Source organism: Manacus vitellinus, unplaced genomic scaffold (assembly GCF_001715985.3).
Source record: "Manacus vitellinus isolate BGI_N305 unplaced genomic scaffold, ASM171598v3 scaffold_0_pilon, whole genome shotgun sequence".
Classification (NCBI taxonomy): domain Eukaryota; kingdom Metazoa; phylum Chordata; class Aves; order Passeriformes; family Pipridae; genus Manacus; species Manacus vitellinus.
Window position 1 is genome coordinate 30,871,061 of NW_021938789.1, and position 23,843 is coordinate 30,894,903.

Below are 23,843 nucleotides of genomic sequence, written 5' to 3' on the forward strand. Positions count from 1 at the left end.
ATAATAATTCAGGATTAACAGGTACAAGTTGTATTACCTCCTTTTTATGAAATTTACTTAAAACATTATAGTTTGGTACATTCCTGCTTTTCAAAGTTTGCCACTGACTTACAGTTTATTTTTTTTTATCCTTTTTTTTAGTTGGATACACAATGAATGATCTCATTTTTGAGTGGCAAGAAAAGGGAGCAGTTCAAGTAGCAGAAGGTCTCACTCTACCACAGTTTCTGTTGAAAGAAGAAAAGGATTTATGTTACTGCACCAAGCATTATAATACAGGTAGGAAAGCTTATTAGTGATTACAACAGGAAAAACATTTAATATTTTTTGTTATAATAAATGTCACAGCTGGGATATTTTTTAAATGTTCTCACTGAACTCCAAAGAACATTAAAATGTACAGGTGCATTGTGCAGAATAACTTAAATAACTGGCAAACAAAACAAAACTACTTAAGACTGACCAAACTTGTATTTTAGTTACCTTAAGAAAATACATAGTTGAAATAATTCAGAAGCAGTTCAGTCAGGAGTTTTGCTTTTTCAACAAGTGCCATGACCACATTTACACTGTGGATTTGAAGCACTACTGAAACACAAAGGTCCATATGCTGCACACTAATCATAACCTGGCTCAGTCAGGAAAAAGGGACACAGGGTTGCCAAACCAGATATTCCTGCCCTTGTTCATGAAGGGCCAACGTGAACAAGCTGAAATCATGCTTAGTGTGCGGTGCCCAAGTGTAAAAACTAGGCATAAGTATGCAGTGGTAGATTAGCGGGAATGGTTTCAAACTGAGAGTAGGTTTCAATCAGATATTAGGAATAAATCCTTTAACTGTTTCAGTCATGAGTCACTGGAACAGGTTGCCCACAGAAGTTGTAGATGTCCCAGTCCTGGAAGTGTTCAAGGCCAGGGTGGCTGGAGATCTGAGTAACCCGGTCTGGTGGAAGGTGCCCTGCCCATGGCAAGGGTGTTGGATCTAGGTGATTTTTAAAGTCTCTTCCAACCCAAGCCATCCTATGATTATGATTCTATGATTTATGATACTGAATTGAAGCCTTTGTAGAACTGAGATATTTAACTCATTATCTCTGGGATTATTTGAAAAAGGAGGGGATTAACATTAATTATATAGTTATCTCATTTTTAATTGTAAAAAACTATTTCAATAACTGCACAATCTCAAGCATAATAATCCTCAAAAAACATGTAGCAATGGCTAATGATGCGTAGCTTATATCTTGTCTCAAGAAAAAAAATCTAGAAATCTTTTATTCTAATCCATGTATCTTTTAAATTCTGCTCTCCAACATGAGTCTAGATTAAACGTATTTTAAAATTTAAGATTAGAATGATTCATTTGAATTCTGCTGGAATGTCAGGGGGAAAAAATTAACTAGGTGGTATCCATAAGGAATGTCTGGTTGTGATCAAAATTAAGGATGAGTGCTTTTCAACCCTGAGTTTTATCACAACTGTTGTGGTGACCTAAGAGAAAAAATGGTTCTCTAATGATTTCCATTTAGAGAAGAAAGATATTGATAAAGACATTTTGAAGTGTTCCCTAAAATAAATTTGAAATATTTAACATACATTTTTACTGTACAAATACTAATATCTGCATAATCCTTAAAAACATTCTAAAAATGGAGATATATATCCTATAGCAGGGTAATTTTTTCACTCAAACATCTCTTTGTTAATGATAATATAGAATTTCCTATTATTCCTTTTTTTGTTTCTACCATAATCCTTATGACAAATAAGAAAATTTTATTTTCATTATTTTCCACTGTCTCCTTTTGAGATATACAGGCAAGTTATCCCCCTCCTGCTTTTGTGCCATTTTAACATCTGCCTGTAATTGCACTTCTATACCCTGTCTAGTGATATTAACAAGTGCGAATTCATGATATAGAATATTTTCCGAAGTTCATTTGCATACCATGATGCATAAAAAATCTCTAACTGAGGAATTAAGACATTTACATGGGGTGTAATCTGGTGCTGAATGGAAATCTGTATTAAAATTTCATAATTTCCAGTGATTTCCAAACACCTCATCAAAAGCTGAGTTGTACCCTTACTCATTTGTCTGAGAACTCACATTGTAATCATCATGGTTTAAACCTTATCTTTTTGATTAAAACTTCATTGTTTCAATATTTTTGAGGCATTACATTTTTCTTCACAACCTATGTTTCAAGCCTTTTTAATTTGGTATGAATTTTCTTCTAAGGAAAAATAGGAGAACATGCTTCACCTAGGCATACTACACTAGGTTGTATGGGTCAACTTAATTCTACTGCTTTTTCCCTGTGCCCCTAAACTGAGTTGAGAAGCAGGAGCAACAGATGTTATTAACATGAGGCATGTGAAGCCTCACGCTTCTCAAAATGTGGCTACAAGACAAGTGTGCTTATCTCTGTGCAATTCTGTCACACTGAGATGGGAGAAGGGGTTTACCATGATAAGTCGAGAGGACTGTGTGGCCAATCAGCAGTCTGTTGTACTCTGTATTGCTTTGGCCAAACTGCATTTCTGTGGCCAAGCATGCTGTAAAGCATCAGTGCAACCCACAATGCTGAAAAGATGGATGAAGTTCATGCCTCTCCTGAAAGAATAATTGGACAATTTGTCCATAAAAAGTCAAAGTATTTGCTAACATAGAAAACTTGGAACCCTGGATGCAACTAGACGATGGAGACTTTAAAAAACGTCAGCAAAAGAGAAGACAATTGCACAACTGTGGAACCTGCCTGTGATGGGCAAGGGGGGAAAATGTGATGCTGAGCAGCACCATCTGCAGACAAAAGGGTATGTCCTCACCAGAGTAAGCAGCAGAGTGGCCTGCTCTGAGTTACAGCAACAAAATTAGAGATACAGATCTAGAAGAACTTTGGCAGGACAAATCAGATAAAAAAAGATGGTCTTGCTCATGCAGGACTACATTTATTGTGATACTCTCCTCTTCAAGACAACAGTATTTTATCCAGAGTATGTTTTTTAATTCAAGTCTTCAGTATAAAGTGAGTTTAATAAGATTCGAGAGGTTTGGTTTCTAGGAGTGTAAGAATGCATTTTATTTCTTTGTTACAACCAGTATTATTAACTACCATTTGTAGGCAAAACCCCATAAACATTATATTAAAAGACAACAACAGCTAAGAGTTTATTTTCACTATGTCACTTGGATATGTGACCAGTAATGTGCTTTCTTAAGACTCCTGCAATGAGCTTTTGCAGGCAGATACGCCTTTAGAACACCACACAAGAAACAAAATTAAAAAAAATCAATTTTCAAAACTTGAAGTAAAGTCTATTTCTCTGGCCTATGACAGATTAGATAAACTGAATTCTTAAAATAATGATAAACAACTGCAGCTGGTATGCAGTAAGTGACCAATAAGAGTTTTCAAATTAAATTTAGTTACAACATAGAATGGAAAATTCCTCTGAGACATCCTGTAAAACAGAAAAAAAATCCCCAAATTCTCCCTGTGAAAAAATTTAATATGAAGCTTCAGGACAACTTGTGGAAACTCATCAGTGCATGTCTTGTCAGTGTTTCATGCCCAATTGAAAATGAATAACTGTAACCACAGCTCAAAAAACAAACTATATCTAAATATAGAGACATAACAGTTTCAGCAAAAGTACAGCAAAATGGTTCATCAAGTCTTGTGTTCTGAAGTGACGCAACATTTCCGATAATTTTCATGTTTTGCATCCACAGGCATATCCGCAGTGACACATTTGGGAAGTGAAGTAGAATCATAACAACCAGCAAAATCACATATGAACCATTTATGTTACAAGGATGGTCTTGCTTTACTTCATTCCTATGTGACATTCATTGCTCCCCTGGGCAATGAATTTTTATTTCACCTAATTTTTACTTCAATCACAGATAATTTTAATCATGGCTGCAGAAAGTCCAATATACAATAGCTTGAATTTGTGCATAATAGCGTTGGTTAACAGGCACAAACAGAAATACTCTGAGTCTTGGTTTTAATCCTGCTCCATGGATAATGCACAACACTTGCACTTGAATGATGCTGCTCAGAACTGTCTTAGGTCTATTAATGCTTTTTGGCTCAAAGGTTTGGATATAGTGGTCCTGGAAACAGTGGAACTATGGTTCCTACACTCACCACCAGAACTGATGAATTCCATGTGACCATTTCTGATAATTGCAGTCTTGATGAATGGCATGTTTCCTTAATTTATCAAGCTGGAAAAAAAATTAGTTTCTCTTTTCCATATTTATTTTCAACTTTCTTTTATTGCAGTCATTATCAGTCTTACACCAATGTTAAATTTACCACCTGCCCAAGTATTTGTTTCCTGAAAAGCTGCATAAAGACACTTCCTTCCTGTCCAGGAATTTATGTAGTCAATGACAGGTCACAACATCAGTACTGATTTCTCCTAATATGCTACTAATATCCACAAACTTGATAGAAAAACTGAATGATAGTACATTCCTAGAGTTGTTTTGTGAATTTTGGCTTTAGATATTTAGATCCATAAACAACTTGTCTAGTTCTATATGCCAAACACTGGAAAATCATAATTTCTATTCAGGCTGTATGATGATACATACAACCTGTTTTATCTGTTTTATGACAAGGAAAAGGTGAGTACTTTTGTAAGCAGTTTTTGTCAGCAAAATGCATTCAAATTGCAATTTATATTAAATGCAAACTGCAAAGTTTTTGGAGACTGAACTAATAAAGTGTTTTTAATTACCCTGACTTCTTCATAGAAAGGTATGAAAATAATTTCGGCTAAATTTACTTATATGTAGTCAATTTTAGAGGTACAATCTCTTGAAATAATGAGCTCTACATGCGCATAATTTATTAATTGTATTTTTTGTTTAAGAAATTTTATCATTAAAAGACAAAAGGAGTGAAAGCGTTTAACTGTATTTCAGTAATAAGTAAAGCAGAGCTCCTGTCAAATGATGGTGTCGCATTCTGAGAGGAATAAAAAGGAAGTGTCAGACAAGGTAAAATCAAGTAGATTGCTTGCTGTGTGGTGATTCTGCTATGTGGAGAGAAAGGGACAGTATTGTCTCATGGAAAAGACAGTTTACATATTTCATTCTCCTTCAAGCTCTCTGTGAAAATCATCTACCATTATGATTGCAGGGTGATACATAACATGCTGTTGCCAAGAAAGGTTAATTGCAAACTTATTTTAGCAGATGCAGAGAAAAAAGAAAGCACACAACAAAAGGCAAAAGGAAAGTGTTGGTGGTCTATGTTGTCCCTCTTAGGGCAATACAGTTTTGTTTCCTTCTGAGACTGTCTGTATTTTTGGCTAAAGTAACTTCAGTTAGAACAAAAAACTGTCCTTGGAAAATTTCTTTTCAACATTAGTAACTTTAAAAATAAAAAGTTTTTTCTTTGATGTTTGGGGGCTTTTTTTCCCCCAGTTCTTCTGAAGACACTTGGAGCCAATACCCACACTCTCACTAAAGACAGTAACAGCATTTGCCAGGGTGATTCCATCCTGTGTACTAGATAAAATATTAGGGTCTATGTATGCAGGAGACTTAATTGCATGATGAATGATTTTGTTTCAGGACCATTCTGATCAAAACTTCGTCTGTCTGGGGCTCTGACACACACATAAAAGACTAGCTTTCTACTACCTATCACACTGAAGTCTGTCAACCCAGGATGAGATGAATGTCAGAACCAGCATTAGGAAGGACTGGAAAAATATAGCAAAGGGGAAGTCTATGATGGCCTGCAGATAGATCATATTTGCTGTATATATTATATCTCATAAATTATTCTTAGTGTAGGTTGTCTTGCAATAGACATTTTTTTGAGTAAATATTTGTCCTTTTTTCCTTCATACAGAGGTGCAGAGAGTAGACAAGAATACTCAAAGCATTGCAATAGCAACTATTCAATAAGAACCTGTGAATCCAAGGTATTAAGCACTAGAAAACAAAGTCAAAAAGTGCAGTAGCCATGTTACATCATTCCATACAAAATCTGTTTCTTGAGTCCACCTCTTGTTTTATTTTAGAAGAAGACTCTTTTATTTTTGCTTTTAGAGGAAAGAACTGTCTTTACTTTTATTTCTATAGAGAAAAGTGTGTTAGCTGGCTTTTGCAATATGTTATCTTACCTACATGAAATGAGGAACTGTGGTTTTTACAAGTCTAAAACTTATAAACACTGCTGAGGTTTAGAATAGCATCTAGAAGTACTCTGTTTAATACATTTTTCAAGCTCATTTTGAACCTAAATGTTTAGTAGAGTAGAGGAATTGAGCTGCTTAATAAAAGGATTTCCAGAAGACAGACAAATGGGAGGAGCTATTGTATTAAGAGGTCTAAATCTAAGACAGCCATTTAGTTTGAGCATATCCTAGCTACTGAAGTAGTCTCAGTCTCCCTTTCTCCTTTCCTGCTGTCTCTCGGTACCTAATTTCATGTTAAACCTGTGTCTCTAACTGTTTATCAAGGGGGAAAATGAAGTGTTATAGGAGAGGACAATCTTCACAGTCAAATTGCTCCAGGACTCTCTTAGGAAATCTTCATAGCTAGCAATATTTTGGCTGCTAGGCTGGCTATTTGTTGGCCATCTGTCACTGTTAAAAGTAGAATTGTATAGTCTAAACCCATATTAACAGATGTGTTGGAATCAGACTATGATATATCTGCTTCCAAGATCCAAGGCACATACTCTGCAGCACTCCATGAAGATTTATTCAGATATGATTAACTTAGTTCAATTTTTAGGTTTTGAATCATCTCTGTTCAGCCAGTATAAGATTCTAATTTTAAGTAAATAGATTCATGTAATTTCATCAAGCTATATAGTCTTTAAGCCATAGTCCTCTCTAAATCCATAAAATATTTCACAGTATATCAGTTAGCACTATCAATGACTTGCAAGGAGGGTCAGACTACCATTTACTAGTATCTAAAGCAGTATCAAGAACCTTCAGCAGATATCTCTCCATTCTGCATGAATTACCAGTTGAATGCATGCTTAGTTCTTTTCTTGTTTGTTTATATTTATTCACTTTGTATTTTACTACATTATTTATTTTAATTTCATAGTTATTTAATAAATATTATTAGTCCTTTTTTAATTATTTCTGAGGCACACTATTTCCTTGACTCAGTTTTCTAAAGTGATTCTCCCTTATGAAAACTTTCTATGTAGCTTCCAAAACAGCTACTCAACCTTCCTGGGAACTGTGAACATGATTATGACATTGTAGGGCTACAGTAAGAAAAGTTTTCCCCAAAAGGCATCCTAAGGGTTGCTGAAAAAGAACAAAGAATTTTTAAGCCCTTCCAACTATTGTCTTTGGAACAGTTTGAGACAGGTGAAACTGCAAAGGAGGACTCTTTAGGGCCTGAATTTACTACTTCTGCTTGATTTCTCTTTCACATCCCACACTACTGAAAGTACCTTTTAGTCACATGAGCATATTGCTGCCTGCATAGCCCATTGTTTAAACACCACCTGCCACGGTCAGAGGAGACTGTGCAGTGGAAAGATGTGCTAAAGTAGAAAATTTCTCTTCTTAGGTTACTCACAGTTGGCCACAGCAGCAACAACTAAAAAAACAGTATGTGATGTAGGCAGTAACTGAGTGGAACTAAAATCATATAAACTGACTGCAGTATATATTTTTCCACTACCTATTAGTTTCAGCATGGACATTGCAGGGGAATCATGCCACCCCAGCAGCTCTAACATTGTTACCAAAGAATATGGGTAAGACAGAAATATACACCATCACATGCATATACACCACTACATTCACTTCACATGCATAGATACAACATTCATAAAGCCAGCACTTTTGGTGCCTTTAGCACACTTAAATCCCTGGTTAGGCTAGACTCACAAACACAAAGAATGTTACCTTGTTTCAGGAAAGAATGCTTATCCTTTAGGAAGCCCTCAATAGCTTTTCTTTCTTTTGCATGACAAAAATCTGTCCATTTTATGGATTGTGAGCACATCTAGATTTTGCTCTAATCTGAAACTACCATCAGGTCATAATTTGTTGCTCAGCCTCAGCAAACCCACAATACCAGAAAGTATCCTATCCTTCTCCTAGGCAGTCTCTGTGACACCTACAGTGCATATCAAAATGAACTAGATCTTATCTTTTATGTACTGCAAATTAATTGCTAGAGCAACGCTCTTAGATGCTTGTCTATCTCCTTTGCCGGCTGAGATGACTTCATGGGTATGTCTGTTCTGATCAAGCAACCAGTCAAATAGATTAAACCTCAGCTAAGCTGGCTTTGAATTTGAAATGGAATACAGGAAGAGAAAAGAGGTCCACAACTGGATGCTGGCTTTAGTTGGGAAACAACAGCTCAGCCTCTGCTGCCTGCCTCCTATCTGAAGCTCACATAGTTAGAGTAAGAGTTTTCTTTTTCCACCCTGCTTCATTAGCTAAGTTTATGCGGGTGGTTCTGGTGTCAGTCAGGAAGGGAAAAAACTATCACCTCTTCCACACTTAGACCAGCAACTGCTGCAACTGCAGTGCTGAGACTGACTTCCAACTGCTGCCTTTCTCTAATATTCAGTAGCTGAGTAACAGAGAAAAGCATCTAACCTGGGTAGCCACCAGTCTCCCTGGGGAGTTGCCTTATATTAATTGTTCAGTGCTGTAATGGAACAAAGGAACACAGTGGTCTTGACTAGGAAGCGCTGATATATGTGCCTGGCATGTCCATAAACTCAATGGGTCTAAGACAAAGGCAGGACTCTTGTCACACATGGTGTGGAGTTAATTTTCCACTTTGAGACTCACTTCACTTTCTTTTATCCTTTTTTTTTTGTTTGTTTGTTTTTGGTGCTGTAGATTTTGAGGGGTTTTTTACCTTGGCCAATGATGTTTCCAAAAATACAAAACCAAGCAAAAAATTGTTGACACATCATTCAGTCCTAGTTCTGGCCACTTCATAAGCCCCACTTTTTCCTCCATGGTTACAATATATTCATTCCATTTGCACTTCTTTCATTTAGAATATCTTTCATTTTGTTAGAATCCTGTTGTGCCCAGCTATTCCTCTCTTTCTCCTTAGTTCAGATTTACCTGTCAAATTTTCAGCCACATAAAATAATCCATACTGGAGCTACTATATTATTTACTGGTCCCCGTTTAGCACAATTCAAGTCCACTACAGTACTCAGGGAAGAGTCTCATATCTCTTATCCCACATTTATCTGGACCATACAAGTAATAGCAAATGTTTATTGACGCTTATATTACGCACTCTGATGCCCCTTAGTTTTCTTTCCTAATTTGTTTTGAAAGGAAAATATAGGACCCTGTAAGAAGAAAATGTTGTGTGCTGAATGATTCTTGCTGATGTGATGCCGAACAAAATGACTTTGCAAGAGGCCTAGATTTGGTTGGTGCATTTTGCTACTCCTTACCACCATGATTTACTGTGGTGTATGAGGAAACTGTTGCTGTCCAAAGCTACTGAATTAACAGAATGAATGTCACAAAAAAAGAAAACTTCAGGGTAAGAACCAGTTTGAAGTAAGAATATGATTTCAACAAAGGCCAGCCTGTGCAGAACTTCTAGTTACATGGGGTGTACTGACCAGCTAGGAGAAAGAATATATTGTTTAGGTATTCTTTTGAAGACCTTGGAAGAGAAGGGGGAAATCCTGGCCTTTTCCGCAGTAAACACCAAAATTCCCATTCACTTTGTTAAACTAAGATTTCGTCTCATGATTGAAGCAGAAATCAGTCTCAAAGCTAGGGCAGCAGATGGCTGAGCCAGGATTTGGGACACAGATTTCAGGAGTGTAGACAGGATTCAGAAAATGCTGACAATTAGGAATGGAACTAATAATTGAGCTTGCAGATATAAAACTCCTGAGATACAGAAGGTAATTTTAAAATTGAACATCATAAAAATGTCTTTTTAAATTTTTTTTAGTGCCTCAGTAGAATAAAAATGTCATAAAATTACCTTGATTATGTCGTCACAGAGAGAACTAATGGCCTCTTAAGAGAATTGTTATGAAAATAATCAAGTTCAGAAAGCATTTACAATCACTTAATATGCCTTGAATAAAAATATTTCAGTTTGACTTTATCTGAAGTTCATTTCTGTATACCTAATACTATTGCCACAGCATAATACACAATATAATAGTATAGGATAAGCTCATAAATAAGTCCATTACAAATATAATTTTAATATGATAAATATCAAATAACTATTAATGAGAAACAATTTGGTATAAAATGGCATTTTGCAAATAAAAATTGATTGGTAAAATAGCTATCAAAGTACTGGAAAACATAACCAAAAAACTTCATATCACTTAATAAATAAATAACCGTACAGCTTTCCATGTTAAACTTAGAATTAGAAATAGCTTTCATTCAAAATAAGGAAGAAAACTGAGTTATGTAATTTCTTACTCTAAGAAATGGTTTAATGTATACACCACTTACAGTTAGAGCATTGCCTCAGCACCATTCATATGTGACTAATATGAACATTGAGCAGAATTAGAAAATCTAATGCGACCAGGTCAAGATCTGTGATATAATCTACAGTTTACAGGATGAAAAAAAAAAGTAAAACAAGCCAAAAAAAAACAAACAAAAAAAAGCAATCTGGATAATATTAAAAAATGGGTTTATGGTATTTTTGTGAGCCAGCAATAGTTTTCTTTTTGTTGTGCTTTGGTTAAATCAGTAAAAGTTCCTTGATGTTCAGTATCTGGGTAAAACTAGGTAATTTAAGTACCTTCCTAAAGTTGCCTAATACTAAGTCTTCAATTTCTGTTTGAATCTTGGTCATTGTACTTATGAGCTGGAACAGTTTGAATGGGAATAAAGGGAGAGACAGCAGACTCTCCTATTGATAACCTAATGCCCATACTGATCTCCCTATATTTTTAGCAATTTTTTTAGACTAAAAAAAATAAAATTAAGTTTAAAATTGAATGAAAATATAAGAGAGATGTTATGCAATGGAGGAGTAAGCACTTTCTTTGCACACAGATGTATCTACAAATCATAAATGGCAAAAAACTGTGATCACCCACAGGAAACTTCTTGTTGTCCTAATGCATTGTGATTCAGTTTTTATATGGAAACAAGTTTCAGAGGTTCTCGAATTGTTAATTTTTCAGGTTTCCTGTCCCTTTTCTTTCCAGTAGATACCCTATTATAATGGAGACTGTGCATATTAAAAAGAGAAATCCAAACATTAATCTTTCATTTGTGAACAAATATATTTGACAGAGCATACATTCTTTTGAATGTGGACTAGATGTTGACAGTAAAAAACATTCTATTTCTATTGAATGTTTCTTCTTTGTTATAAAAAGGAAAGTTTACATGTATTGAAGTCCGATTTCACCTTGAGAGACAGATGGGTTACTATCTCATCCAGATGTACATACCAAGTCTATTGATTGTGATTCTCTCCTGGGTGTCATTTTGGATCAATATGGATGCAGCTCCAGCCAGAGTGGCTTTAGGCATAACAACTGTGCTGACCATGACAACACAAAGCTCAGGTTCACGAGCATCTCTTCCAAAGGTAGGTGAAATTTCGTTTGTTTGTACTACATTAGTTATAATGTTATGTGACAAACACTTTCAATCAACCTTATGTGTTTTGATTATTAGCATTCAACCATTTTCTAAAGGAGATAAATAATTTTGAACTATTTAGGGGGGTTTTTGATTCTCCAGGACAAATACATTCTATTTCTCCCATCTCAACCATTTACCCAATCTACTAAATTCCATGAACCTTAACAAGAAATGAAAACAATGTTATTCAATACTACATAAATACTGTTTAGTAATTGACTGGCTCATTCTTTTTCACATCCCAGTATCTGATGACATACTAGCAGTTACAACTGAAATTCTAAAGGCCACAGATCCTAACCTGTTCTCAATTATATTCCTTTCTCAAAAACTGCCAACATTATGAATTACAAACACAGTTACATTAAAATGTAGAAAAATGTGAACCTAAACAGCTCCAAACAATTGTGTAAAAAACATTTACAACACAATGTAAAGCACTTAAAATTTATTTCTATTATTAATTATTCTATTATTAATTATTCAGTTTTCTGAATTATAATTACTTTGAATATTTTCTGTTTCATTTTAAGGCTTATTCCTTGACCTTCTTCATGTGTCATTGCAATTAATAAAAATAAAATGTATACAATAAAAATACACAAAGTCCCATTCTGTGTTAGTTTTACCATAATATTTTTAGGTTGCCTAATTGCATTTTTTCTAAGTAAAATCCATAGCCCTAAGACAACTGAGCATGCTCTGTGTCTTAGATATATGGATCTGAATGCATCCAAATGTAGCATCAACAATGTAAGAGATTAACAGAGAGCTATATATGGTTTTTGTCAGATTTTGAGGCCTGAAGCTAGCTATATTTGCTTATATTAAAAAGCTCTTGTAAATCTGCGCACAAAGAGAGAGCAGGCCTTACTTTCTTGGTTCAGATTATGTCCTGCATCTGAGCTTGGCCATATGGGATTGCAATGAGCTCTATTCTGTGTCTGATTCTCAGGACTTTCACTGTGTCAAAATTACCGGACTCATTTAAAACTATATATTTGATTTACTGCAACTATATTAGCAATGAATGAACATATCAGAGTTCTCCACCTATGTCCTTCTTCTACCTAATTTTATTGCAGGAATTTTCAGTTGTATCCATTTTAATACAGGAATTCCGACTGGTCCTACCATAAGCTATTCTTTGATTCTTTAGTGTCATTCACAGATCTCAGTGAGAGAAATGGAGGAAGAGTGTGCGTTTCTTGTGGATTATTTGGTTTGAGATGTTTGTGATACAGTATACTATAAGGAACTGTTAATGATTTAAACACACTTTGTAAAAGAGTAAATTTTAAAAAAATAACAATTTATAGATTGAATTTTTATTCCTCTTATTATGTAATTTCATGTTAAGTTTTGTTTCATAACAGTAGTGTGGGGATGTGGAGGTATTAATGCACTTCCTGCTGACATGAAATACTTAATTTCACATCTGTAGCTTTGACATATTCGGTCTTCTACTATCTCCATAGGTGTCATATGTCAAAGCCATTGACATCTGGATGGCAGTGTGTCTGCTCTTCGTATTTTCTGCACTTTTGGAGTATGCAGCTGTAAACTTTGTGTCAAGGCAGCATAAAGAACTTCTGCGCTTCCGCCGCAAAAGGAAGAAGAGCAAGGTAAAAGTAATGGTATTCACAGCTTTGAAAGAGAACCTGACTGAATTATGCCAGGATATAGGGTTAATTTGGTAAACATGCTACAGTTTAAATTGGCAATATAAATAAAATGACATCACAGCATAAAATTCACTATAGGCAGAGGGTAGCTACAAAGACTGTAAACTGTATAAATCCAACTTGAATTCCCGAAGGAGGGATTAAGAGGGATTTAAATGAGGCGTGGAGCATGTAGGAGCCATCTGCACAAACATGAATTTCACTCTGTTAGAGGAGTTAGATTATTCTCCAGTGAATGAATATTGCTGGTATTTGCAGCAGTTTGTACTACATTGAGATTCAACAAATAATGTTTCCTAATTTAATTCTAGTACTCAATTCAAAGCCTTAACAGCTGCGTTTCATGCAAATATTTTTTAATACAAGAAATACTTTTTCAATTAACATTATTGGTAAAGAATAAACATTTTAATTTAAAAGGCTGATAAATGTGTGTTTTTTTCTTCTGTCCTGCTAATTCAGTGTAAATTGTTCATACAAATAGTAAAAAACTTTAATATAGTAATGGCTATTAATATTTATTTTATAGCTGGAGATATATAGACTACAATAAAATAACTCACTACCAGTGTGTAAAGTCAAACAGCTAAGGCAAGTTTGAACTCTGAAGCCTGTAGTTAAATCAAGTAATAATGAAAATTTCTTACGGCAGTATATAATTCCTACTTCTGATTTCATGAAGAGTAAATAGTTCTCCAGCCTATCCATTAAATGAGTACCCACCTTTCCACAGGTTTTTAGTTACTATCTAGAATATTACTAGTGAATGGAAGTCTGATCAAAGCAACATGATTCTGTTCTGTTGTCTTTCATTCCTGAAGACTTACCTCATGTTTACTGCTTACATGCAAAGAGAAGACATTTTATATGTTGTTTTGCTCTTACTTAAAAGATATTGCAAATCTGCACTGCTGTAAAACCTACCTAAGCAGTCTCTGCTAGTAAGACTCTGTGTTAAGAGGCAGGCTGGACAGTTAAATGAAAATGACATTTTCACACGTTTGCCTGCCCTTGTGTATTGAGTCCCAGATTTCTTAAGCTGCACAGAGAAACTCATCTACTGTAGCCTAGATGATGATTCAGACTGCATGTACCTGCTTTCAACATTCATCCCGGTGAAGAATGGGCTTTGTTCTTCTCCCTGACAGTAGCAGAAAAAATAGAATTTTTGTGACAGAGTGTTTCTGAAACATGGCAGCTCTCTGAAAGCTGCTTAAATGTTTGGAATGGGAAGAATGGGATGAGGCAGACACAGATTACTGGACAGATGTAGGTGAGCCCCAACAAATGCATGGTGTATCAAATACAAACAGCTGTGGTGAGTGATATATTATGTCACTGTACCTTTAGTCCATTCATCTTTCTTACCATGTTGAGAAAGTTTCTTCTGGATCTCAAGCAAATTCACCACATTCAACTTTAATGACATCTTTCTTAAATACAGGTCAGTTATTATGAGCATAGGGTTAGAAACTGGTAGGTGATATCTTCCTTCCTTGGAATCAAACCAAATCTCTTTCCAGCTCTCTCTTAGCAAGACTTCAAACTCACCAAAGACACTTATTCAGCAATCACAATCAATGAAATTTCAACTTAGAGGTATGTAAGGGAGGATCCACGATATACAAAATAATGCTAAAAGAAGACCTCTTAAAAAAAATATGCACATGAATAACCTCACTGATTTAAGTGTTTTGCTGGATTAGTGCTTGACATCACGGTATTTTTGAATTCAAGCTTAGAAGTCCTTATTCTAATTTTACACTTCAGTTGACAGTGTTTATCTTCAGGTAGGTTGCCTCCTAGGTTGTCATAAAATCACAGGATTAAGCCTAGAGACTTCAGGGTATGTACTAAAGTACTCCCCTTAGATTCTGAAGGATGGAGACATGCACTTCAATGCTTTTCTTCATAACAAACCCAGGTGAGGGTATTAAATATTTTTGGGGGTATATGGCTTTCCCTTCCTCCTGTATCTGTAAGCTTCATCATGAGACAGGCTTCTCAGTATAAATTCACCAAAAAATACTTTCTTCCTATGCAAGGTTATGATTTTAGAGAAACAGTAATTTTTCAGAAAATATTAATTTAACTAAATGTTTCCTGACTCACTTCCAACCCAGGTAGAGCTAGAGCTCCTGGTCAGAGTTAACCTCTGAGAATACACCTTCTCAAGCTTTAGAGACAGCTCAGCTAACTGATTCTCTCTTTCTCAATGTTTTATTAAACCATTCCTTGCCAACAAGTATACAGGATTGGAAACATTACAGCATGGAGATTTTATTTCCTCCAAAAATTTGGATCACATCCTAAACCCTCTGGTATACAAATAATAAAGTTTTACAGATTAAAAAATTCAGTAAAAAACTAGCTTTCCTTACCACAAATATTATTATTTATTCACCACAATTTCTAACATGAAATGTAGTCCCCAGGATCATAAGTCAAAGTAACCTGTTTTTTCTTTCTCTTTTGTCTTTTTCAAAGTTGGCTACTACAGCTCATGATTATAAAGTTTTGTATGTTTGTTATGCTATTGGACTAGGTCAAACAGACGCTAGCTGTCAAGAATTCGATTGCATTAGCTTTTAAAATTGTATAAAGAAATGTTTATTTTGCCACAAAGTCAAAAAAGGTGAAAAGAAGTTATTTTAAAAGGCTGCATTTAAAATAAACTCCAGAGGCTCCCTTGAACATTACATCCTCTTCCTTTGCAAAGTGAAAAACACTATTCTATTCAGTATTTATGTCCAAAACTATTAGAGAAATATATCCATTAGGATAACTTATTAGACTTTTACATTCTTCATGCTTCCATTCTTGGAACACTTTACTAATGTCGGGTTTTTCTACCAGGTGAATTCTTACTGTTAAGTACAGATTTATTTTTTTTTGGCATTGGCATTTTATCTGCAATGGCACAGCAAAACTTATAGTGATTCGACTGTGTTGCAAAAGTAAAAAAATAGATGAGTTTGGAAATATTTTGTTCTAGATATGTGTTGACAGAAGAGAATATTTATGAATAATATCTAATTGCAGTAAGGCAACTGAAGAATTTTCAAAGTCTATTTTCTTTGTAATTAGAAAAATATGCTTGTTGCAAAAAATATTTACTTTTACCAAGTAACCGAAACAATAGTGCAATGTTTGAATTTCAGTGCCTTTGGGAGGTCAGTGGATCCATTTTCCTGACTAAAGTCAAGATCATTTATACCTAATTCACCTCAGTCATAAAAATTCCACAAGCTCCCCTTAAATCTATTCCAATTGTTTAAAAAGTTTTTTACTACTACTTTTTTTGACCTCTCATGGTTTGTTTAGGAGGGGCACAGAAAACAGATTACTTCTTTCCTTTATGTCACCATTTGCACATTTCCATTCAATCTTTTCTTTAAGTATTCCCAGTTGGTACAGTTTTGGGGTCTGGTTTGGGGGTTTGGTTGTTTTGGTTTTTTTTAAGTTTGTTTTTTCTCATTTGCCTTCCCTGGAAATTCTCCTAATAAGTCCATATACTTCCTCAAAACTGTGTTTGCAACATGAACAACATGAAATCTACCCAGTAACAGTTAAAAACAGCCAAAGGATCAAATGATTCAAATTATACACTTGTTTATCCAAATTGTTTTACCATTTGTCTTCTAAAAAACATCGTGTTATTGACCCATATCAGGACTGTGACTTTCCATATCTTCTGGGTCTTTTTCCAGAACTACTGCAGAGCCATTGGGTTTCCATCTTATGCTTGCAAAGTTGATCATTTCTGGCTAAATGTAGTACCTTGTATTTGCATCTACTGTCTCTGCTTCTGTATTTTTCAGATGCTTTGTTCAAATCATTGAATTCAATTCTAACTCTAAGCATATCCTCAAACAAATTTGAAGGTTTTCATAGGTTGGAATATTTTGTAAATTTAATTAAAAGTATGGGTTATTCCTTCTCATTGCTGGTTGAAAACACAAAGGAACTGGAATCTCTCTCTTAAAAAGCATATGATGGAACTTGGACAAGACCCTTGCAGTGAAATATACGGTTATACAAATTGCAATTGTGTACAGAGCTGTAATAAGATATTTTGGGATACAAAGCTCATCTATCCTTGCCATTTTTCTAATGCTTTTTCCAACTATAGTCACTTCCTCTTTTTTACACCATCTAGTTCATTTGCCGCCTCCCTTCCCAGACAACAGTTACAGCACCATCAAAGGCAGTTCTTAGGTATAACAGCACCCTCTGGCCACACTTTTTATGATTGTAAGTATGGACCTCATTCAATGATTCCAGATAACTAAATGGCAAATTTCTTTCCAGAGGTCCAATCCAGTTTGCACAGAATTAACAAAAATTTTGAAGTGTCTGGGATTGTGTTATAAATACATTTATAAATAAAAACTATTATTGCAACATAATATACAACCTACTCATTGCATTTGCCAATGAGCATCACAATAGGCATAGGAGATTTTTTTAAAGGGTCTAATACCTTTATGATTGCAAAAATGGCATAATGAATCCTGAGAACAGGGGAATTTTGGTTCTCAATTTGAGACCTCATTTGTTATTCAGTATATGAACCATAGTGCTTTGTCTCTGACAGAGAAAAAACCTGTCTAGTGAACAGAATTATTTCAGAAACACTATATTACCATTCCTTCAGAATGAATGAATATTAATTATTCATTTACAGTTACACTCCTTTCCGTCTTGAAAGAAAAAGGAAAAAAATGTCAGAATTAGAAGTCATACAGGGATACTGGAACACACCTATGATCAGTGCTTTTTCTTAGTTGCATTTACATTCTATGGGGAAAAATATTAACTCTGTATATATACTGAATAATAACACTTTTATTTTAGATCAGCTGTTAATATGTATTTAGTTTTCAGGACTATTCAATCTTTTAACCCTATTTTCAAAAATCTAAAGATCACCACATCTTTAGAGAGGAAAATAGACATGCAAACTAGATTGTCTGTAATGGTAATCACACCTCTTTTCTTTTGTTTTCTTTTTGGTCAACCCATCCGTTTTGATGAAAGTATTTTGAGGGAATTCTTGATGGAAATGAAATCAGTGAATCATTACAGCATAGCAATGGCTTGAGATGTACAGGACCTATAGACGGGACTTTGCCTCAAATCTACAGTACAAATTTAAGGGTAAACTATGAAGAAGATTTCCCATTTGTCATAATGTGATATCCAATCATTAATAGAGGCCCTGTCCTTTTGTCTGAAATAATGTCTTCCCATGTGAACTTCATATACCTTCATTGCTACCTGTATGTGATGACGTGAAATGTTAATAAAGGTACTGTCTTGGTAATTTCATAATCCATTTTGATCTGTTTAAATCTGGATTAAAACATAGTATTAAAATTTTGCAGCTTGTAGTGCAAGACAATTCATTAACACTTTCCTTCTCAAAAACAGTAAAAAAGGTAGTGTTCAAATTACCAGAGCCAAGGCTTCAAATAAGCTTTCAAGTTGCTACCACAACCTATAATCAATAGGCTGTGGAGTTATTTTCAGCCCTTATATATATTATTTCTCAAGATAAATGTATTATTAAATATATGGATGGAAAACAGCGTGGTGACAAGACCACAGACAGTGACAGTTTTCTATTAATTTATACTTAAGTATTTTGTAGAACAGCACTGATACAGAAGTAACCTAATTGAAATTACTTCCTTCAGATCTTCAAAGAATTCTAACTTTCTAAATGAAAATTGTTATCTAAATTTACTTGCACTCTTAAATTACAGTAATTTTAATAGAGATGATAAAATATTTATATCTAGCTGTATGCGGAATAACTTTCCAGTTGTGAATTTTAGAGCTGAACATGTGACAAGTGCATTCAAATCAAACTCTTACTAAAATTCATTCATGATAGGATTTTTTAAGTTTTATCAAAAATCTATGAGAAATCACTTTCTTTGGTGATGATCCACTAAAATACACAAAGGGAAATAAAAGCTTCCTTATTATTTACAAAATTCAAATAATCTAACCAATATGGAGGACTTTTTCAGGGGAATTCACTGTCCAGATTATCAGCTGGAGTATACAGGGTATACCATGTATACCATGACAGTCTTTTAGATGATTTCTACAGTGACAGACTCAGAGGCATGCATTCTGAGAAATATTTCTAGTCAAAAAGACAGACTTTAACCAAACCAATCAACAATAAAAAAAAATGGCATGTCACTGACATAAATGCCTTTGAAAAAGTACTCAAAAGTTAACATAAATAATAACAGTAAATGCATCTTTCCTGCTGTGCACAAGCACCCTCATACGAATCTGAGGCCAAGTTAGTGATTTTGCTGCATTACGAACCTGCTGGAAACTTGCAGAACCACATTTTGAATAATCCAGTTGCTACCCTAGAAAAGAACTATGGTGGCAATTCCTGCTTATCCATTAGCCCTAGCGCTTTGATCTGACTTGGCAGGCTCCAAACATCCTGCCTGACCTCATGGAGACACCATCCAACAGACAATGGGCAAAAATGCTGGACTCCTAGAAGGACCTTCACATCACTTCCTCAACAACAGAGGGCATTTCCAAGCAGCCTGCTGGCAGACTGAATACAGGATGTCTGCAAGCATAAAAAAAAAAATGAGAGATCTGTCCTTGAAAACATTCTAGGGGATCATTCCATTCAGGTAAGCCTAAAACAGAGACAGTAAAGTTTTAGTGCCTCATCCTGAAAACATGTATAACTGAAAGCTGCTACTCAGGAATTATTTTACTGTCTTTCTCAGTCTGTGCAATTATAAGCATTATTTTCTGGAGAAGCATGAAAAGACAAAACTCTGAAATGCACATATGACAGTGTTTAAATGGCAAGTTTATGGTAAATTCTCAAAGTCCACGCATTTGTAACTTAATACTTCTGTTAGCTGAAATACAACACTACAACTCCTCTGGAATGCAACTGCTCTAAAGATGTTATTTCCCATTCTTTTCTGACAGGAGAGGAACACTATTGTAGTAATTAAATCTCTGTTTTATCACGTCATCAAATAATGATCCTATCATTTTGTATTTCTGTTATTCATTTCCATAGTAAAATAAGTCAGTGATTTTTCCTCCTCCTTTTCTTTCATGTTAATTTTTTATTTTTGTGTTTTTAAAGGCAAAATCTAATACAAATTTGAAGTACAGTAGTTTCAGTGAACTATATTACTCTCTTCGTTTATTTAGTTTACATATATGAAAAAGTATTGCAGTTGGGGGATAACTACATCTCTGCTGGATGGTCATGCTGATGGCCAAATAATTCACTTCAAACTTAGTGATTTATCTGCATTCTTTTGTAGCTAACTTATTCAACTGTTAAGAATCCTCACTGGATTTTTTTTAAAAATAGTAATTAAAAATGGTTCTCCAAGTAAGTACTATTGATGGAAGTTTTAAATATTTTTAGAATTAATTCTCCATTGAAAAATATTTTCAGATTTACCAAATGTCACAGGCAGTTTCAGAATGAAAAGTTTGGAAGCTTGGATTTAACTGAGCTCTTTGAGAAATTCTATTTGTATAAACTAAGAGGTTAAAGTAAAAAAAAATTGCTTCAGAACTATTGAATTGAAACTCTAATTATTTGACTTTGGCACATAAATAAATAAATACTTTTTTATGTAGGAAGTGCTTAAAAATATCAAAAATTCGCTTACAAAAGGAAAATTGCTGCTCACCTCCTTTTATAATACTTATGTGAATTATTTTTCAAAATAATTATGTAAGAACTAACGTATACATAATAATTTATATACTTCACGAAAGTCTAAAATCCTAAAGCAACTAGGATAAATTAGGCACGAAAAATAGACATTCTTTAATTTAAAATTATTGAAAAAATGGTGAATGCCATCAAAATCATGTGACTATCCTTGAGGCACCTACATAGTGAAAGAGTATACTGGAATATGTTTCAGAACCAAATTTGGCTCTGGCTTCACAGACTATATATCATTTATTTGCCTGCATATGTGCCTCTTTTACTGCTTGAGGATACTTATAACTAGATAAAGAGAAGTAAAAAATATGTCTCCAGACACAAGCAACATTTTTTAATGTATGAATATTGTAAATGTAAATTAATATTGTAGGTATGAATAGTGTAAATATGAAATATGAAAATATGTCTGTCTTCAGACCATGTACTTTTGTTTCTGTGCCATGTAATTAAAAATCACTTTCTCTTAAAGTTTCCTGAATTCTGAATATCTTTGCCAATTTTCCCCTGAATTGACAGAAGAATGAGTTGGAAGAAAAATCTGGCCTTTAGTTTTCATTCATTTGTATTTTAAACTAAGACACTTTACATGCCATTCTCTTTATCTGATGCATTCACACAGATCAGCAGAAATAAGGCATACAGATACAATTAACTAAATATACAATGGCCAAATATGCAGAATTCTCACTAATGTAAATAATGTGCAAAATATTATTGATTTTATGATAAGTATCTCTAGATATCTAGAGGCCAGGATCCTGGTTTGTTAAGCAGTGTACAGGTTTAATGGGTGTTGTCTAAAAGACCATTGTGAAGTTTTTCCATTTGAAGACTGTGGATATTTACTGTAAATGGGGAAACTTAAACCAAATCAGAAATTGTGTGCTAAATTACTGTTAGTTTACTAAGCTTTCTCATTTCTCTGAGTAGATTACAGAATCTATAAACAAATAGAAAAATTCTGTGCTTGTTCAAACTCCTACAATATTTTTGACAGACATTGATAGGGATGAAATTTCAACCAGTTAAAATAAACTGTGGATTCAAGAAGTCATTGAGGTAATGGTGCAACTGTTATTTAGCAGCAGGTAAGATTTGTGTAAATAATAGTAATTAAAAAAAAAACCTTCTTGCTCGTTTTCTTTATATTCTTTTTTTTTTCTTTTTTTTTTTGTCCAACAGGATGATGATGCACGTGAAAGTCAGTTTAGCTTTACAGCATATGGAGTGGGCCCATGCGTGCAAGCAAAAGATGGAATGACACAAAAGGGGCCAAATAATCCTGTTCAAGCTGTACCAAAAAGCCCTGATGAGATGAGAAAGGTATTCATTGACCGGGCCAAGAAAATAGACACAATATCCAGAGCTTGTTTCCCGTTAGCCTTTCTGATTTTCAACATTTTTTATTGGGTAATTTACAAAATCATCAGGCATGAGGACATTCACCAATAACAAGACTAAGGCTTGCAGTACATAAAGATCTGGCTGTCACACTCGACCAGAAGCTTTTTTTTAGAAATGCACATCAGAGGAGTGACTGGAAGAGTTAAAAACACTGAGGTGGTGAAAAAAGATCCTGCGTGGACTGCAATGACCAGGATGGAAGAATGACACCCAGAAAAGATACACCTGCTATTGCAAACTTTCCTTGTAAAGCTAAATATTAACAAATTTTTCATTGTAAATCACTCTCTACTGAACCTTTACTGCCAAGTATTGATACATACTGTTACACAGTGGTATAACTGTACAGTACTCTCTGATGATCCTTAATTTTTTTTTTAATTCTGATGTATTTTAATTTTAAAAATGGTTCCTGAGTACCCTAGGTAAATCTCACAGTATTGCAGAATAGATTAGTGTTTGTAACATTGATTTCAATTTTACAATATAATGACAAATTACTGATTGGAGAAAACAATTTAAAGGACTTGATCTAGTCTTAAGGACAGTACTGGTCGTTTTGCAATTAATATATTTGACATATTTAAGTCATATAATTTACTAAATGTATTTATATTACTGTTCCCCTGTTTGTTGAAATAGTCTCTGACAGCACAAAGTATACAGCCTAATAGTCTGCCTATCACATGAGAAATATATTAAAATTTGTAAGGTATTGACTCCTGCAAAGGATTTTTTTTCCTTTTAATTACTTACACTTTGATAATTGAAACATATTTTTTAATATTTTTCATATTTTAAGGTTTTTTTTCCTCAATTCATAAAACTCATACAGCTAGTGAAATAGACAAACTACATCAAAATTTTGCAATACGTCACTTTGATTCAATGCAAAGAGATTTTGGAGCAAAACTGAAAGCAAATAGTGAACTCCACTGAAGCATTTGGAGGATGAACACAGTTATGTTTACGCACATTCATCTCCTACATGTTACATAAATATAGGAAGCTTAATTTATGAATATATCAAGTTTTCTGACTCATGTTTTGAAGTTTATTGATATAACTTAGATATTGCTTAAGAAGCACTTCACAACTTTGGAGAAACATGAAGCTCATCTAAAACATAAAAAAGGATCTGGATGGTCTTTTACATTTACTGTATTTCACATTAATAAATAGGAGACCAACCATTAAAACTCTTAGAAAAATCTTCCCTGTTTAGGTTTAAATAAGTCATTTTAGTTACTTCTTTGAATTGTAACACCATAGATCAATCTTGTCTATTGGAAAACAAAACTATACTAAGATATGAAAATGCATCATTTAGAATTATTAGATACTCTAAGTCCAGTAGC

The 23,843-nt window shown here is 34.2% G+C and overlaps 1 protein-coding gene across 2 annotated transcripts in view; it reads left to right on the forward strand.

Annotated features, from left to right (window-relative positions):
- The window catches only part of GLRA3 (glycine receptor alpha 3), an 82,743-nt gene extending 59,427 nt beyond the window's left edge, over positions 1–23,316 (forward strand). Inside the window, exons 6-10 of one of the 2 annotated variants that reach the window (XM_018080189.2) lie at positions 142–279; positions 11,370–11,584; positions 13,119–13,265; positions 18,366–18,485; positions 22,264–23,316. In XM_018080189.2, the coding sequence (XP_017935678.1) occupies positions 142–279; positions 11,370–11,584; positions 13,119–13,265; positions 18,366–18,485; positions 22,264–22,533 (890 nt within the window). In that variant the 3' untranslated portion in view covers positions 22,534–23,316. The remainder of the gene's footprint in view (positions 1–141; positions 280–11,369; positions 11,585–13,118; positions 13,266–18,365; positions 18,486–22,263) is intronic. The other variant, XM_018080240.2, reaches the window with a different exon arrangement.
- Positions 23,317–23,843: the final 527 nt, after the last annotated feature.